Source organism: Taurulus bubalis (genome assembly GCF_910589615.1).
Source record: "Taurulus bubalis genome assembly, chromosome: 6".
NCBI lineage: Eukaryota > Metazoa > Chordata > Actinopteri > Perciformes > Cottidae > Taurulus > Taurulus bubalis.
Window position 1 is genome coordinate 25,145,910 of NC_136594.1, and position 19,684 is coordinate 25,165,593.

At 41.4% G+C, this 19,684-nt stretch overlaps 2 protein-coding genes across 2 annotated transcripts; both read right to left on the reverse strand.

Moving 5' to 3' along the window:
- Positions 1-2,589: 2,589 nt before the first annotated feature.
- LOC306738529 (osteocalcin 2-like) lies at positions 2,590-4,226 on the reverse strand. The gene is made up of 4 exons (XM_079220392.1): positions 4,091-4,226; positions 3,558-3,971; positions 3,350-3,446; positions 2,590-3,238 (listed from the first exon to the last, which is right to left on the reverse strand). The coding sequence occupies exons 1-4, from the start codon at positions 4,149-4,151 to the stop codon at positions 3,136-3,138; spliced, it is 675 nt and encodes a 224-aa protein (XP_079076518.1). The 5' UTR covers positions 4,152-4,226; the 3' UTR covers positions 2,590-3,135.
- Positions 4,227-9,137: 4,911 nt separating this feature from the next.
- On the reverse strand, positions 9,138-14,884 carry erp27 (endoplasmic reticulum protein 27; the record flags this gene model as incomplete). Its single annotated transcript, XM_079219076.1, has 7 exons — positions 9,138-9,179; positions 10,160-10,357; positions 10,453-10,578; positions 11,563-11,679; positions 12,546-12,683; positions 13,900-13,985; positions 14,827-14,884. The coding sequence occupies 7 exons, from the start codon at positions 14,882-14,884 to the stop codon at positions 9,138-9,140; spliced, it is 765 nt and encodes a 254-aa protein (XP_079075202.1).
- Positions 14,885-19,684: the final 4,800 nt, after the last annotated feature.

Genomic DNA, 19,684 nt, shown 5'->3' on the forward strand with positions numbered 1-19,684 from the left:
CTCTGATGCACAGAGCGCCATCGGTTGTTTATTCTCAGTTTATTAATATTGAACTTGGATCCAAATCGCACCAACTACGCCACTGGTTCTCTGGTCTCCAGCCGATGCACCAGTAGATCAGATCAACGCTCCTAAAGATAGACAAATGACACACAGAGATTCCTTGCTTTCTAGTTAGATATTGTTTATTAATTGAGGTACATGTTACAATTAATCGTAATATTCATTTAATGTGACATACTAATTAGATAATGTAAGCATGCTGACATTCAACACGATGACAACGTTGACATTGTGCCTGCTAAACATCAGCATTGTGCAGTGAGCATGTTAGCACGCTAATGTTAGCACGCTAATGTTAGCATTTATCTCAAAGCACCGCTGTGCCTCACAAAGCTGCCGGCATGGCTGTCGACTCTCACAAGAAGAGGTCCATGTCATGGAGGAATGATCAGGGTGTTTGTGGACAATACGTTAAACAAGTAAATAAATAGAATATTGCCTTAACATAACATGCCACTTTGATAGCATAAAAGAATAAATCACCATTTAAAGTTTTACAGACGGCTTTGATCTTATGAGATTACTAAAATGCTGAAATAAAAATGTATGCGTAGTAAACTATTGCTGAACAAAGTCAATACCTGGCATTCAGAGCGAACAGTTATTGAAAGAGCAGAACAATGCAAAGGTTGCGTTGTATTCTATGTCGTTAAAATGAGAAACTCCCTAGGATGCCATGGTCTTTGTGGACGAATACACAGTGGAACAGTTTCTGAGGAGCCACTTTTAAAAAAGACGAACCTTGTGAATGGTTTGTCTTTATTTAAAGGCCTTATCTATAAATCATGAGAAAATGACCTTTAATGTGCTCAAACAGGAAAACCAGCCCCCTTGTTTAATGTATGTGTGATTGAAAACTTGTACACGTGCTCAAAGGTGTGATGCAGAAATAAACTAATATTTATATTTATAGCCGATGGAAGAAATTCTGCAGATTTATTAAGAAACTCTTCCGCGTACCTGTGGATGTCTTGGGAATGACTCCAGTAGACAGTCAGGATCATCCGCACTAAACTTGTTCGGAGAAAAGGATCAAACTTGTATAAAACTTGTATAAAAGACACGTTGAGATCCTTATTGCATCGTTTTAAGGTGTAAAAAATACTTCTTAATTGAGACGGATAATTGTATTCAAGGAATATGTAGTTTGAAAATAGATGAATGTGCATCTAACTAATTGTTTTTGACTTTTTATGTTAATGTTGAGTTGTATATTTTGTCTCCATAATGATGATTTCAAAATAAAATAATTCAAAATGATACCTGATTGAAAGATTCTTTTCCAGGAACCACCCGAGTCATCATGATGTTCCCTTATTATCCAATCTTTAACCCTGTATAATGGATATGATAAGGGATTACGTATTGTTATTTATTGCTCTCCTGTGAGTTTTATCTTTAGTAAAGCATGTTGGGAATGAAGGATTTTGATAAAAAAAAGTTGATTGCACAGTTCAGTGTGACAAACATGCTCCTTATCTCAAAGTATCATAAACGTTATCCACAATATCCACAATTTTTAATATGTTTCTTTTGTATCTGGGCAGGAAACTGCCCGTGTCCAGGACGCTGTTGTGCTGTCTGCTATACCGTCATGTTGTTAACACATGACATGAGATGGATTATCAATATGTCAATATCGAGGGCGCACAACTGTGCCTCGGCGCACGGACAACCACGAGACACTTCGACTGAATATGTACATTTACTTAAGCACTGCAGTCAAGTACATGTTGAGGTCACACCCTTCGGAGGGGAACCGACCCCTATGCTGGGAACCACTGGAATAACTAACTGTGCCACTGTGGATGAGCAGAGGGCACGCCTCGTGATGAGCCTACACACTTTTATCTTATCTCTTCCCGTAAATGTTTTTCATACTTTGGCATCTTTTGAAGTATAATATTTTGAAATCTCCAACAAGAACGAAGAACGAAATGTACCGAATAGATTGAGGCCTTTTGTTTGTTTTTTCTCTGTGCAGAATTACTTCTTATTAGAATCACTTCTATTAATAAGCAATCATGTTGTTGTGTGTTCCTCTTTAACTTAATGCAATTTTCTGATTATTTCTTTCCAGCCCAAGATTTCTGATCCATAATTTATTTCTATGTTTCAAACACTTTTGGGTATAATCTATATCATTATTTCTGTGGGATTTGATGGGATTTGATTTATATAATATAATATTCTGTCAGAGTGTTTTAATGTATTCCAAATGAACACAAGATTAATTCCTGACCTGTTTGACTGACCCACTCTGCCCTCTAGTGGCCGACATGAGAACATCATGAATGCTGAATGGAGCGCTGTCGCTGTGGCTGATGATGAAGCCACTTGTATTGTGTGCATGTTTATGTATGAGAGAGAATCTCATACTAATCCTCGGCAGAATATATCTCAGTCAGCATTAAAGCAGCTATAATCGTAGAGAGGAACCTGAAGGGAATGATCACCTGTATGATGTCATTCATTACATCAGCATTCCATCAAACACCTTTTAGTCATCGAGGGCAAGACAAACAATTTGACAAAACAAAATAATTTATTATTTTTCAAACCCAGAGGCAATTTGTGGTTACAGTCCTTACAGATAACTGATGTGCATTCTACACACACTGTACACTACCACTACACTAAAACTACAGTACCTCATTACTACATCCTCTACTTACTAGAACTACTACTTCTAGTTCAAGTAATGCTGAAGCACAACGTAAAAAAACACAAATACATTAACATACATCTTCACTTGTAGCACCATTCATTGCATTATACTACGGACATAGAGAATAATATAATCTCGTGTACTAAATACTTCACAGGCTTGCGTTTCCATGTGCCTCTCTCTGAAAGCCTGGAAGAGGCCTTTTCTTACACGACCTTTAAAGCCGGTCAAGGTGCACGAAAAAAAAAGAAAATCTCCATCTAGCATCATAACACAACATGGGCCAAACCTTTCTCCTTTATTTTGGTTTTGGGATTGTCTGCCCCGTGTCTGGATTCAGGGGAGTTGCTGCTCTGTTCTGTGACAGAACTTGGCAGAAAAAAAACAGTTCTGGTGTCTTCTTCTTAGAAGGGCACGGGTCCGTAGTAGGCCACGTATGCGGCGACGATGCCTGCAGTCTCGGCCATCTCGTCGCAGCCGATGTGCAGCTCACACACCTCACTCAGGCTGCAGCGGAGAGGAGAGGAGGAGGTTAGAAGGGATGCAAAATCACTCAGCCTTCTGACTTCTGGGTTGTTTTTGTTACTTTACAGCAAGGAACAGAGTAAATAAGTGTACCTCTCCAGCTGCAAGGGGCTGAGGTATCCTCCTGGAGCAGATCTCCTTCTCCTCAGGAGAACAGCAGCCAGGTCTCTCTTCATGACCACCGGAGGCGCTGTGAGGACGAGCATCACAAAATCAACCTTTTTTCAATATTTACTTGTTTTACAGTCAAATTTGAAGTAATTCAGAAACCGTGCAAAGGTTCTACAGAAATGATGCATACCCTCTTCGCTGGCTGACTCGGATGAAGATGAGGAGGATGAAGAAGAGGAGGAAGAGTCGGAGGCGGAGGAGTTGGACTCAGAGGAAGACGATTCGGAAGATGAGGAGGAGGAGGAAGATGAGGAGGAGGAAGACGAGTTGGAGTTGGAGTTGGAGTCAGATAGAGAGTCTGAGGAAGAGTTGGAGTCGGACGCGGAAGACGAATCGGATTCGGAGGAGGAAGAGGAGGATGAATCAGGGACGGCGGCAGGGTCAGCGGGGTCAGCGAGGTCAGCAGAGTCAGCGGGGTCAGCGGGGTCAGCGGGGTCAATGACGTCAGCGTAGTCAGCGGGGTCGGTGGAGTCAACGAGGTCGGCGGGGTCGGCGTCAGCCTCTGTGTCGGCGGCAGGGTCCACGACAACCTCTGGCTCAACAGCTGGGGAATCACAGAAAATAACACTTTTGTAGAGACACTGTAAGGCGTCTGCATCGTTCCAAATGACAGAGAGGTCAATCTCAGGAATCACAGCGGTGATGGGATGAGTCCGTTCTTACCTCCCATGGACCAGCACACTGACAGAAGGGCACAGATGGAGAGGAGGATCAGAGTCTTCATGGTGCCTCGCAGTTGCTTTCACTCTGGAGAAAAGTTGCTTTCTTGACTGTGCGCTCTTCTTTGCTTCGATGAATTTGCTCTGCTTCTTTCCCCCAATTCGAGGTCAATATATACTGAAGTCCACCTCCTTTCTCAGACCCGAGGGAGCCCTGTGATTGGCCGGGGAATCGAACGTCAACGTTTCCGCTTCCACTTGTCACGAAAGCTCCCCTTCACGCCCACGCAGGCCTGGCACGGAGTCCGAAAAAAACGTTCACCCGCGCAGAAACGTACACGGCCACAAACATTCAGGCATTCGACTGTACGTACAGTGCATGTACAGTGCATGTACAGTGCATGTACAGTGCACGTACTGTATGTAAACATATACGTACTTGTGTTTGTGGCCTTGACTTGACAATAAAGCCGGTCCAAGACAAACGGAGTGACAGGATGAAAGCAGGACTAACCTCAGGGGATTCCCCTTCTGCACACTGTTATACACACTCAGACATATTTTACCTTTTAATTCGAAAGAACTCCGATAGGTCTCAGAGATATATTTAATTCCTAAATTGGCATCTTAAAATAGTTTCTCCCTCTGGCTTTTGGGTACAGTAATTTTCTCATATTCTCTCCAACAAAATGCCTTCATTCCCTGTCAATCACTCCCTGAGGTCAAACCGAATCAATTTTTATACTCGACGTGTTTACCAATCCTGTAAATTCCCCGTTTAAATTCCTTTCCAATCCTCGGCCTTCAGCACCGGAGTATAAATAATGCAACAAACCCCCTGAAAGTCCAAACCAGTGGTGTTACTGGTCTCTATAAAATACCCTTCACATGTGATTGGATTTTAATCAGGGAGACCCGCTGCAGGGTTGATTCTCCAACATGAGGTCTGCCAGCTCTGCCATTGCTGTTGTGTTGTGTTGCTCCGCTGCGCTCCTCCCACACAAACCCCAAACTATAGCCTGGGCCGACCACAGGCTACTAATCGGGTGACACGGGACGGCAGTGAGCCTCATTATGCGACAGAGCTTAATTAGAGTGTTGCAGAGTCCCACCAGAACCGCAGTCAGTCCCTATTTACAGACGCATCTGGGTCGAGCTGCTGGCCAGATGCACACGAGGCACGGCCACGGTCTACCGATGCCAACCAGTGGCCCGACGCATTGCCCCGCTTGATGTGCTTCAGCAGATATACGGCTAAATATAAGCAGCCCCCACGTGTTGGACGAACAGCATGATTTATGCGGCTTTGGATGCAGTTTTCTGTTTGTGCGATACAGTTGAAGTGTGGTTTACGACAAAAAAACATTGTATTTTGAGTCTGCAGATTGGTCCTAAACCATGTTGTAACTTAAATGCTGAGTAGATACCCAAAGGTTTATGCACACATATCACTGCATGTGTATATATATATACATATACATATATATATATATATATATATATATATATATATATATATATATATATATATATACACCCCAGAGGGACCCCAAACAGCTCCATCCATCCCGTACTGACAGGTTCTGAGAAGTGCAGCGCTGCTGCAGGGTGACCTTGGTGTTCTTCGTGTTTCATGGAGTCTACCGTTATTCCTGGTGTCAGGGATTTGTCTTGGACCGTGTGCCGTGTAATTTCGATGTCTGGTCCAGCATCCATTTTTGTGGTTGCGTCTTGTTAGGGGGAAAACAATTGCCACAGCATCCCTGGAAATGCAGTGTCTGGTTTCTGACCTCTGTTGTTGTTGTTGCTTTTGTTGGCTTTGAAATGACTTAATTTAGGCGATGAGTAATGCTCACTTTTATTTACTGTTGTTCTGAGGTTACACACTTCCTGTTTGTCCAGCATCATATGTACGCACACATATATATACTGTGTGATAAAGTAACACCTTAGTGTAACTCATATCAGTCTGATCTTCTTCTATGTTAGGTGATGCGGTTTCCTCTCCGGTCAAATATAACACTGTGTTTACTGACCAGGCCCAATCTTTACAACACCAGGACCAGAGTGAGGGACAGTCGCTACATTGGGTCCCTGTCAGGTTATGATTGGATTTTAAATTGATTTCACTTTTTTTGAAAGGTCTTCCCCTGAGGTTCATCTTCCGGGAGCAAAAGTCTTTTTTGTTGCCCCGAGCCTGCCTGAGGATAAGAGAGCAACTGAAGCTGTATAATTAAAATATTATATTGCATCACATATATTATATTTGTTATTGTCTTTAAATTGTCTTTCATAGCTTTATATATATAATATATATATATAAATATATAAATATATATATATATATATATATATATATATATATATATATATATATATATATGCGTATATATATATATATATATATATATATATATATATATATATATTGTAATTAATTCATTTTAAATATTATTTCTGTTTCTCAGTGCTGGAGGGTTATTTTCAATGTTCTTTTCCTTCCCATCCTTTGAGTACATCAACAGGTTGTTTATTGACCTTGAGATGGAGCTCAGCCCTCATGACCAGGCTCCAAAAGGTCTGCATTAATATACCAATACCAAGAACGGTGACTCCACGTTAACGCTTAGATAACGAAAGGAGGGATCAGTGTTAACAGCATGTTTATCTTCTAAAGTGTACTACACAGCAAAGAGTCTTTTTTTTATGTTTTTGATAAAATCTTCAAGAATCTTCATAGTAAATGTATTTATTTTGTCTTTGGTCCGTGCCAGGTTTACTCCACTTGCATGATACACCCGCATCACATGGTTGCAACAAACAACCTTTAAATGACCAGTTGCAGGCGAGCGTTCAGACCTTTCGTTTAAAGCATTGCCTCAGGGTGCGTGTGTGGAGGCTCGTGACCAGCAGAGAACATTGTAGGTTGTAGGTAAGAGCATGTTTAACCTCAACAAGGTCTCACTTAAAGGGAACTTCCTGTAGAACACCCACTGAATGTCAAGGAAGGATAGACTTCTGATTTCTGAATATGTGAATAAAAGAAAATGTAAAATGGGAGATATAATGCAGCATATAACAGTGTGGTGGGGTTAAAGGGAGACTGGACCTGAAAGTGTCCTTATTTTTGCAATCCATTCAATAATGATGTTCCATATTATAAACAGTGAAAAACCCAAAAAGACATCTCATCAGCTTAGCAGACTGATAGCAGATCTCCTGCAGGGCCAGAGACTTATGAGACACAACTCAATGATAATATGTAGATATAAAACAGCTTTTTAACAATGAACCACATACTGTAACCTACTACTGTACAGAATTGCTATTTTTGGTCAAATGCATCCGGATGACCTCATGGAAGGATAAACAGACAGCAGCCCATGACATACAAAGTAATAATATATATATTGGAAATAGTACCAGTTACCAGAGCAGGAGATGAAGGAGTAGAGAGTTGGCATGTCATGAAAGAAAGGCTTCTCACCAGTGGCGGGAGAAGTATTGAGGTCCTTTATTTAAGTAACAGTAGCAACACCTCACTGTGAAAATACTAGTCCTTTAATGTGTATGTTGCATTTTGCTGCTGTAGATTATGTGCATTATGGTTGTGTTAAATTTGGACTACTTTATATAATGTTTCATCTACAGCAATGACTCATAATCTATTAAAGCGTCACTTTCTTGTGAGAACTACGTGTCTCTATGATGTAAACCTTTCATGAGCTCTGAAAAACAACAATGTTTTCAACACTGTAAAAGAAAGAAAAACGTAAATTACTGCGTACTATTGCACAGTAGAATACTGTGTATTTAATCAAAAAGTACAGCAATCAATAAGATACAGTGAAAATCATAGTAATAAATGATATAACTTTAGAAAAACTATTTCATTGTATAAATATATAATGTATTGTATAAAAGTTAATACAATGATTTTATAAATTTTTGTACTTTTGCTGCCAGTTAATTACCGTACATATTTACGGTAAATTTCTCACATTGTGATATTTAGTAACATCAACATTAGAGCAATTGTTATTATTCAACAACTTAGCTTACTTGTATTCCTTATTCATAAAACATGATAACACTATGCTACTAGACTACATTTAATAACACAGGGGCATTATCTTACAGGTGCATTATGTAACGCAGGTCTCATCTGGACGGTCTCGATTGCAGCCGTGAACAACCTCAGATGGCGGGCGCCGCGCTCCACATCCCCTCCTGGCCTCAGAGAAGCTCCACCTGCCAGGCGCTCTCCATTCCGCCGGATGCGTCCGCTTGGCAGCAGCACCAGTAATTACACTGATCCCGAGTCCGGGCCTTGAAATTCCCTTCTTTCTTCATATTTCTGGGACGAGCCCAAAACGTTTTCACTCTTGATGTCTGTCTGCGCTCCACAGCCCGTCTGTTTGGCTTTTATAGAGCTTTTACTGCGAAATACGTATTTAAGGCGACATGTCTCGAGTCAAATCCCTCTTTAAACTCGATGCCCTGCTTTCAGCTGCGTGTGATTGCTGCTTCTGATTCCTTGCTATTCATCGTTGGTACTTTTTTCACGTCAGTTTATCATGTGCGTATATTTATTGACACACTTTTCTGTGCAGGACGACTCGTATGGGACAGGTTGGGGCCTCGGTCTCGGCCCTGTCAGTCTCTCTGAGGCGGCGTGTTGTGGTCCGGACAGTAACGCTAGTGGACAGACGCACAAACTGAGCCAGGTCTCGGCCATATGTGGCCAGCAGCTTGTGGCCCGCGGGCCAGACCGCAGCCGGGGTCACACTCACGTAAACAGACAAAACATAACAACACACACACACACACACGGTTAAATACATGAGGACACATGACAGACATGCACATGTTTACTTTGCCAAGTTTCTTTTGTGTCAGACGGGAGAAATTGCATTCTAACACACACACACACACACACACACACACACACGCACACACACACAGCCAGAGTAGTTTCACAGAAGAAATAATCAGACTCTTTCCATTTAGTCTTTTTATTTAACACACACCAATTCATCTGATTAGGAGTCCTAGAGCTCTGTTTTGGCCTCGGCTCCCGCCTGCTTCACCTCCTGAAAACACAAATAAGTGACACCAGAGGAGAGAGTGAACACGTGACACTAGTTTAACACACGTGTATTTATGTAGACATACTACTATCAGAGGGAAGCTCTGAGAAATGCATTCATTTAGGGGATCAGTGTCACCAACACATGGATTTTAATCTATTTTGGTTCTCAGGAATTGTAAATAACTCTACAGACTGTAAAGCCCCTTGAGGCCAATTTGTGATTTTGGGGCGATGTAAATAAAATTGACTTGACTTGAATGTGTTAACCACATTTGCAGAGTTGACTCAACGGCCCAGGGAAGCTACAGTCGTCCTGTTTAAGCAGTAATCCTGCAGAAAGCTGAAGAAACTGTGATGGAGCCAGAGAGAAAAGCAGAAAACTGCAGCGTCAAGGTTGAGCTTGTTTGTGTTTTTGGTGATTTGGGCTGGTTGTTGATAATTGTGGAGAAACATTTAGGGAATACTGAAGAGGGTATTTTAAATAACGCAACTTCTTGTGTACGACACCCTTGTGCTGCATTGTGCATCACTAACTGATTTATATCATATATATATATATATATTTAAATGTGATATAACTGTCACCTACATTATTATTATCATTTTAACTTCCTATATCACACGGCTTCAGTGTGTTTGGTGCTGCTGCTCTCACTCTCTTGCTGCAGAGCTTCAGACGCGACGTCACACCAGCTGCAGCGCAGCAAATTAGTGCCCAGTGGGAGGTTTCCTGTGTGTTGTGTTGTGTATACTTTACACTTTACAGTGAGGCCGAGAAGTGCTTTCATCCTCGTTGAGCATTGCTGCTACGCTCCAACTCACTCACTCTTTTACTTTCACGACGAGTCAACGAGAGCTCCTGTTTAGTTTATTTGAAATCACTAAAGTGACGCTTTTTTACTTTACTCAACCGGCTGTTGAGGTTATGATTCATAACCATCAGGAGTGATTCGCTCTTGGTGGGCCACAGTAACGGCTCACCTGCAGCTCCCCTCGTAAGAAGGACTGGCAGAACTCCCGCACGCGCTCAGTGGAGATCTCCCCGGCCGGCAGGAGCCACTTCATGTCGGAGGCCCCGTCATATATGCCGACTCGTGGGAGGTCCTGAGACTTGAGGCCGAAGTAGCCCAGTGACCGGGAGTTGGACTTCACGGCTCCATTAATCAGCACAAACAAGAACTGAAACACAGTTTTTATGACTTAATTCACACAGAAATGCAACTTGTAAAAATCACTCTGCCGTATTTGAAACGAGGTCATTTGAGTATTGTCACCTTGCCGGTGAAGTCTGGGGCCAGGGCTCCCAGTCGCTCCTTCAGCTCCGTGTATTCTTTACCCCCCATGCTGACAAAGAGCAGCAGGTGTGTCTTCACCTCTGAATTGAACAGGCCCACTGCGGTCTGAGGAGGCACAAGATATATATATATATATATATATATATATATATATATATATATATATATATATATATATATATATACACAGTAGTATATTTAGTAAATACAGTATACAAAGAATGAGGGTCGAGGCGGGAGGACCCTCTCACCTGACAAGCTCTACCAGTGATGAGCAGGCTCTTTTCATATCATCATCATGTAGTGTTGTAGTGTCACGTTGTGTTGTTTTCTCTTTGCACCGACATTTGTGCGACTACTTCCTGGCTCATGTTGGATACATTCATGTTCCAGGAATACTCTCAATACTAGCGGTAGTAACTACGTTTATGCAAGTACTGTTCTTAAGTACAGTTTGGAAACATGTACTACTCAGAGGGACATATTTTACTTTTTGTATGTATCTGACAGTAAATAGTTACTGTCAGAACAAATCAGACTTTTTTAAATTATACTTTGTCAAGGAAAAACTACCCAACAGTACAATAGTTAAACACTGTTTAATACTATTTAACAGTATTAAATAGTTAAACACTGTTTAACTATTTAAGAATAAAACGTTGGTGATCATTTCCAAATGCTGCTTGCACAGATACATCAGGAATAAAAATATGAAATATGATATATAATGAGGTAATATAACACTGACAGGAGACATTCTGCTGCCTATTGAGTACTTTCATTACAATTTGTAACTAATAATTTTATACTTTTCCTGAATGCATGACTTTGACCTGAGTATTTCTGCACTAATGTATTTCTACTTTACTCAAGTCAAATATCTGGATGCTTCTTCACCACTGTGGTGGTGACATGATAATGGAGAGTTTGGTAGTGGAGAACATAAGAAGTGTATGCATTTGTTTTTAATAAAGATGTATTCTTAAGTACAGTTTTAAGGGATAAATGAGATGAATGCATAACCATTAGTGTGACAGACAGGCTCCAGTTGCTCCATAACATTCACAGTGGAGGCAGAGCTGGACGTACCACTTGGTTGTACTCGGTGATGTATCGGACCTCATTGGTGGTGATGAAGTTTACAAGGCCGTCAGCTTCTAACTTCTTGACTGTGTCAACAACAAGGTTGTCCTGGTGGTTATCCGCCTGATCACATGACACACATCATCATCATCATCGTCATCATCATCATCGTCATAAAACTGATGTAGGCTGTACGGGACTAGAAAATATGTGTCAGAGGGATCAATAAAAAAAGTTGGGTAAAAACAGACACAAATTAAACAGACTCCCAAATTTCATAATCGCTAACATTCATGACACTAAATGAATCCTATCTGCTGAAATTAAGGTTTCCGTGCTATGACACAGTTCATCCAGTAGAGGGTGCTAATAGCTGTCATTGGCTTCAGTCTAGTTTAGGTTAACAGTAAGGAAGCTGTTAAATATTCAGAAAAAAATCATAAAATAATAACGGTTTAATTCACAGCTTGAAGAACACTGAATGAGAAATGCTGTAAAACACATTATTAGTAATAATTGCCCACTCTTTTTAATCATCGTTAAAATGTGAAAGACACGTGCAGAATTCATGCGTAAAGAACAAGTGTTATTTCGCATGCATTTTAAGTTGATTTTGATTTGACTATCTCAGTATAGTTGCATGTATTTTGAGCCAGGATGCCTGGTGAAAAGAGATCTGAGACAAAGACACACGATGACAGAGTAAATGAAGCAGAAACCTCATATCGCCCACGCCATGAAAACACCTGATCTTAGCTTTTGTGTGAAATGGAGCTTACTGCAGTACATTGTGGCCTCTTATGGGAGTGGCAAGAGTCCATAGATATTTATATTTATTCATCTCTTTGTTGTTTTTTTGAACGATAATCTTGTTTGTTTCTTTGTTTTTTTATATATCACCAACAAGCTACCGTGTGGGTCATTGTTCTCAGTCGGTACCACTGCCGTCACGCTTCTCGTTGAAAAGGATGCCTGGTGGTGCAGAATACCTTTCTGAAAATGGTGATGGTGTCCGAGGAGAGGCTGTAGTCCGCCCACACCTCCTTCACGGTGCAGAAGGCCACAGGGACGGAGTCCACAAGCTTCGCAGCTGAAACCAGTTCCTGATAGCCGCGACTCTCCTCTCCCTGGGACGTGAGAGGAAAACAGAGTTACATTCATCTTCTCATTTACATTCCTCTATCTTCGACAAATCATTTTCTGTTGTTGTTTTTCATTCACTATTGCACACTTTGCAGTGACATTTCTTGTCTTTTCCCGTAACATTTGTGGATTATTATACTTAAATAGTCATTATTGCACAACCTGCTTTGGACTCAACAGTAATTTCTAATTTGAAGAGAGGGAAACGTTCCTTGATCCATCGGTAGGGAGTAAAATTAGACTTTTAAATCCAGGCAGGCACTCTGAGACCAATATGTGTGCCAATATGCAGTATTCAATTAAATGTTTCCATGCTTCATACTTTTACTCCATTTCTTTTTAGAGGAAAATGTTGTACTTTTTACTGGATCAATCGGATCTTTAACCAACGATCGTTTTCTACCAGAACTTGGTTCCGATAGCGGTCGATAGCTCCTGTAGCGAATCCTCTTTACACCAAGAATATGTGAATTTGAAAGAAAATGACGGGGGTATTGAAAGATTAAGAAATGGAGAAACAAAGGAATAAACCGGGAGTATGGGGGCTGACTCAAAGGAAGGTGAATCATGTCTATTCTGAGGCAGCATTGCATGAGCTGTGGCACTGCATTTGATCATGTTGCAGCCTGTAATATGTGTTCCTTCCCAGTGAGTCACAGCGCCAATATTTTGGTCTCTTTTTGCCTTCAGCCTCACGGTCCAACTATGCCTTATCCTCGTGTGCTCTCTCTTCCATTTCTCCTCTCATGAACCTTCTCCCCACGTTTGTTTACCAGAGGGCCAATGAAGCCAATCCCACAAGTCCTCAGATATGCATGCGTTTCCTGTCAAGTGGCCGCCATCTTCCCCCGCACACACAGAGCCCGGCCAAAGGGCTCGCCTCCGTGGGATGGCGAGCCGCTCTCTCCGTCCTCGTAGCAGCAGCGCTGCCAAAGGTGTGGCCGCGGGAAATCTATTCTTCTTCCAAATCTAGCCGTGACAACAGCATCCCAAACACCAGGGTGCAAACAAAAGCCCTCACAGTCTCTCTCTCAGCTAATTGGTCTGATCGTGTGTTGTTCGCCGCATGCCTGTTGGCATAATAAACCCAGCCATCAAACAGCCCCGCCGGGGGCTTGTTAAATAAAAGATGTCAAAAAGATGATTTGAGCCCATGGTTGAGACTTTTTTCTTTCTCTATGTGCAATTTTCATGTCTGACCTCCAGGAATCCGATGACCACCACATCGGCAGAGTCGACGAAGGCCTCGACAGCTTTGGTGTCAGTCAGTCTGGGAAAGGCACCGTCTGGGACAGAAAAACACACAATTCAACATATCTTGCGGCTGACAGCCTCGGTCCTTGTGTCGACAGTAACACAAGTCTTCTTTCAAAACCACAAATGTGAACCTCATAGTGTCGCTGAAGGAAAAGTCAGGAGATCAGGATTCATTGTCTGGGAACTATATGAACATTGAGACAATAGTATGTGGCAATCCATCAAGTAGATGTTGAGATCACTAGAGAAGCGGGTCACCAGAGTCAAGGTAAGAGGTAAGATACACCTGGAAATGTCCACCGCATGGTCAAGGTAAAGGCCGGGATCACCAACGTGATAAGGATTCCTCCTTCGGGGACTTTTAATCTTACACACATCACACGCAATTGGACATGTTTGATGTTTAGTGAAAGACGGACCAAACAAGTTCTACAAAATGTATATTAGCAGAGTTGCAACACTTTGAGGTGCGTTTGATTTTTCTGCAGTGAAAGCAAAGAAAAGAACAGTAGACTGTATAAAAAGGAAGCCTACAGAGACTTCAAGAAGCTTATAATGACGCCATGAGAATATTACTGAAGAGAGAGATGGTGTAGTGCCAGTGACATGTTCGTGTCTGCAGGAGTTAATACTTTCCAAGCTGTTTGAAGAAATTCTGAAAATGAGATCATCTTGGTTTTATCAAACATAAAGTAAAGTACCACACGCTACCAGTCCCATCAGAGACATCTATTTATAAAGCATTGAGAGGTCTATGTATTTTAATTGTGCTTTTATTTATTTTATTCTATTTTATGTCTTTTGTATTATCTGGACCTTGAGTCTGTAATAAAAGTTTGATTGATTGATTGTATACTTAAATCAATTTACCTTTCTCGGCGGCAGCGCCTGAAGACACCAGGAGGGAGAAAAACAGCGTGATCAGCATGTTTCAGGGCGGCGGGCGAAGAGAAGCGAGCAGGGAAACGTCCTGGAGACTCTGCAGCCGCTGGACTCTGTGCGAGGAGTTGTGTCGCCACGTGGGACGTGAGTGGAGTCTTTCATGAGAAGCAGCCAGGTGTCGTGGAGGCGTGGGGTGCTGGGACGTTGGACTACGTGTCACCGCGCGACAGGGGACAGGTGGAAGAGTGTGAGTGTGTGTGTGTGTGTGTGTGTGTGTGTGTGCACTGTGGTGGCAATCTGAGGTCGAGGACAATATGTCAAAGGTCAGCTGCAGCAACATAATTGGTTCTGTGAAACATCGCACACATTTAATGTGTTTCTCATTAGTAGCATCTTTAGAGCGTCGTTGCTGCCCACATGTCTCGTACCGCCGTGTGCTGCATACGTGTGTCGAGGGTGTGAGGCTGCAGATCCGCAGCCAGCAGGCCGACGTGACCGGTGGATAACTGGACTGCATTTCGGGGCATTGGCCACAGGAGGGACACGGCTCCCAGCCGATCCATGCTCACTGAATGGGGTTCAAAGTTTGCTATTTGGAGACGCCATATTTCTTTATGAATAGATGTTATTACAAGAAATCAAGGTGTGAATCTAAATGTTGTACTTTTTATTATTATTATTTTTTTTTTTGTCTTTGAGTACATTGAAAAGTGTGCAATATAAAACAGTTTTATTACATTTTCTATATAAATAATTTTAAAATAAAAAGGTATTTCCAACATTCAGTGAGTGGAAACCAAGATATCTAAATAATTATCATAAACATCCCAAACCAAACTATGGGAGAACAAGATTTGATCAGATCAACTGAATAACTTTAAGTGATTGATTTTCTTTGACAAAAAAAATTCACGTCGCACAATAAAATGTGTCCACATGTGACATTTTCAATACTAGATTTTAAAATTATTAGTGTGTTCATCAGGATTTTGTATGAGGAGATTAAGTGCACACTACCTCTGCAAGCGAGTATCTTGACTGCAACATATTTGAAAGAAATATCTAGATTTGATTAATACCACAAATAATAATAAAGAAACAACTATTATACGATCAGCCAAGACGAACAATAAAACATTTTTCAGAGACAGAAAAGCCCACAAACCACCACCATGTGTTGATGTTAAAACTAAAAGCCTTTGAAATGCAGATGTATTCATAACGACAATGACGCAATTATTAAACTAAACTCCAGAATAATAATTTATATGAAGTTTGATGTTTCACTCAGTGATTTTAAACATTTTCCCATTGACAGAGGACTCTGCTATAAATGTTCTGGCGAGGTAAAGCTTGGTCGACCACAGAGCAAAAAGAAAAACAGCTGGATGCACAAAAATACAATGAACTCTGGAAGACAAAATGCTCTGAACCCTGTAAACTGTTGTCTTGTGCCTCAATAAAATACAAATATAATTCTACACATATTGAAGATGAAAAAGATCATTCTGATTGTAAGAAGCACAACAAATAGCCCCATAGATCTATTTCTACCAGTAAAATGTCCTAATGTGTTCAGTGCAAGTAGACTAATGAGAGCAGGAATGAAACAAACAAATGTCGTGGGGGAGTTAGAGACTCATTACTTTGATGGCATCACAACACCAACAAACGTCTTGAGATTAAAACAACAACAACAACAACAACAAAAAGCCGTGACGAGTCTCGCCTTATTTCCATGTCTAGGGTGGGATGTTTGCTCACATGGGGCTTGATGCTAATGCTGCAAACGAGGCCGCCGCTTAGCGCCATCGGCTCAGGACTTGTGTCACTGCAGGACAGGTGGCGTCTGTGATGGTGACACTGCAACTCTTAAAGAAAATAAAGCTTCTTACACGAGCGTGACAGCCCAGTGAAAGATTAGGATTTACATCACAGCCCACATGACTGTGTATTATTGAGTGTATAGGTAACCATATGATACTTGTTGGGTACATATATACTGTATATGTACGAAAAGGGACTATGAGGGGCAACAACTTTGTCTTCTTTGAAATAAATAAATAATTGGAAAAATTTTAAATGACCGAGAACCTCTATTTACTTTATTTATTTAATTAGTTTTATTTCATCTACTTGTGTATTTTTTCTTCTTCTTCCTAACTTGTTTTTGTAATGTAATTAATGTAGTGTGCTCTGCATGTTCTCTTGCAGTGTGAAAATATTTTGAAAAAGAAAATATTCCAAAAAAAGAAAATGGCCGAGAACCTTTTAATTTATTAATTACCGTACTAAGCAACAAGCCAGGAACAGCGAGCTAACAGTGGCACGACTTATATTTTCATTTATTTTTAGATGATGATGTATTTAAAGAATAACTTTGGTAAATTCAAAAGATGGTGTACTTATTATTACTATAGTTTTAATCACTCTTTGTGTATTTTTTTCAATAATATATTACATAGAGTATTCAGTCCTGTTTAAGAGCTGTACAATAAAGTGCACTTTTCACTGTAATTGCAGTGACGTTTTTTGTTTGTAAACATTGCATTCAAAATGTTACTTCATAAAAGTATGTAAATATAATGAGGAACATTTTGCATCTTTTCATGACATAGCTGTTGTGAAAATGAGTTTACTGGTAGCGTGTTTGTACTTTGAAATGATTCAATAAAGGTTATTAAATAAAAAGTACCAAAGGTGTAATTTAGTTCTTGGTCCCCGACTGGACACACATTTATTAACCCCTCGTTTCCTGTACTTATCTAGATATACTGGAGGTACCTAAGTATTTCCTTTGTATACAACATATACATATATATATATATGAGGTGATGTATACTTTCAGTGACTTTAGGATGTAATCTTGTACAGCTGTGAAGATCAAACATTTTGACTAATTTTGTGTGTCTGTTCTGTTTCATTTTCAGTTTAATCCAATCGCTTCTACTTGTCTGTATCTCCTTTAAGAGTGTGTGTCACAGTGCTGCTGTAAGACTCTCTCTTAGTTGCATTTCAAAGGCAACAGACAAGAGGGCTGATGAATGTGCTTTGAAGTAAAGTTGATGTTTATAGCATTCCTGACACAAAAACCAACTTAGAGAATGGTTTCAAAATGAAAAGGAAAGAGTAAAATAAAAATAGGATGGACAGAAATGTGCGCAGTAGGGCAAAAATAAGTCATGGTATTGTTTGTAAAAAAAAAAAGTCCTGAAATGTTTATAGTACCCAGCTGCAAATAGCTGTGAAATTATGGCAGCTTTTGCTTCATTAAGATCACCAACAGACGAACTTCTGCTGCATTTCCTTGAGAAGTCATCAAACAGCTTTTACCACCAGGTCCCTCTTTACCTCTGGATCGCCTTCAACACACTCAGAACCCAGTCTGTCAGTCTTTCTCCAGTTCAAGTTGCAGCTCAGCTTGAAGCCGAACACTTGGTGTAAAGCATCAGCCAAGACCTTGAAGTCAGCCATTAAGGTTGCAGAGCTCGAGGCGCTGGATCACACAATGATATTTCATGCAACAAAGTTCTTGCAACAAGATTATTGGTTGCCAAAAATCCCAAAGGATCATTATGACAATGTATGACAAAATACCCCGTCTGCTGTGTGGTTGCTCTTTGATTGTCACTCTAACGCCGTGTTCACACCGGGCGCCGGTTAGTGAACACGGTTCAGTTTGGTCGCGCGAGTGAAACGAGGGTGTTCACACCAAACGCCACAAAGGGGGCGTGGCTTATCGCCATCGATTTTCTCCGTGAAAAATAGTTATCTGGTATCGACTATGGAATAAATAACCACTAGTTCTGCGTTATACTTGTTGTGGAAGTCCCAAACATGTCGAAACATGAAACGCCCTCATGTCTGGGTTCATAATATTATCCGTAGCCGCACAACAGCGTCTGAATGAAGCCGCTACCAGCGCTACTTCTAGCGGAGCAGCTGCAAGACGGCAAGACGGCGGTGGTGATGGGCGGAGCTTCTCAACGCTGATTCTCAACGCTTATTGGCTGACGCAACTATGACTCACGCGTTTTTGTCGCTGGAGTTGGGATATTTCAACTGGCGTGACTTCGCCCCGCGTCCTTCGCTCAGTTCGCGCCGCCTCAAACGCGTCAGTCGCGTCGCCCGGCGGAAACCTCGCGCCGTCGCGTCTGTACATTGACTTTGCATGTAATCTGCAAAATTCTGCCGCGTCCGGTGTGAACACAGCATGATCAAGATCAAGTTCATGTACATGTGTTGACCCGTGCTCCTCTGGAATGGCGTGCAACACTTTACGGACTATTGCTGGTCCACCTCGTCGGCTGAAATCCTCTTTTTTTGCTTATTGTCATGATGAGGTTCTTAACTATGGGTTCAGTCTCCTCCTCCATAGACAATGCTTTCACTGTGTCACCGTGTTCATCCCCTCAGCAGGAAGGAAGCCTGGTCTCTTCTGCTGTCTTACAAAAGGTAAAGGTGGTGAAGATACTGCGACAAAAAGATGAACTGGCATGCGGTACTCCACCAGTTCTTGATTTATGTGAACCTCTGATCACCCCAAGAACATTCAGAAAGTCTGTGTGTTCATCAGCAACCCTGGCTTGATGCAGCATAGCCTTCACATCAGCCATGACTGCCACTGGCTCCAGTCGGAATCTCGTAAGAACTCCAACAACAAGCGTGTCAAATTGGGCCCTTGCAACAGTTGTTTATTTAGAGACGCTCCTTTGACCGCTACCCAACCGCCAACCACCGCCCACGGTGCTCCTTTCTTTGGATAGCGTACTCCAAAATGGGAAACGTTCCACACTTGGCCGTCTGTTTGCTTCGGCGGATGTTTTTGCGGTACTTTCTCAGCACT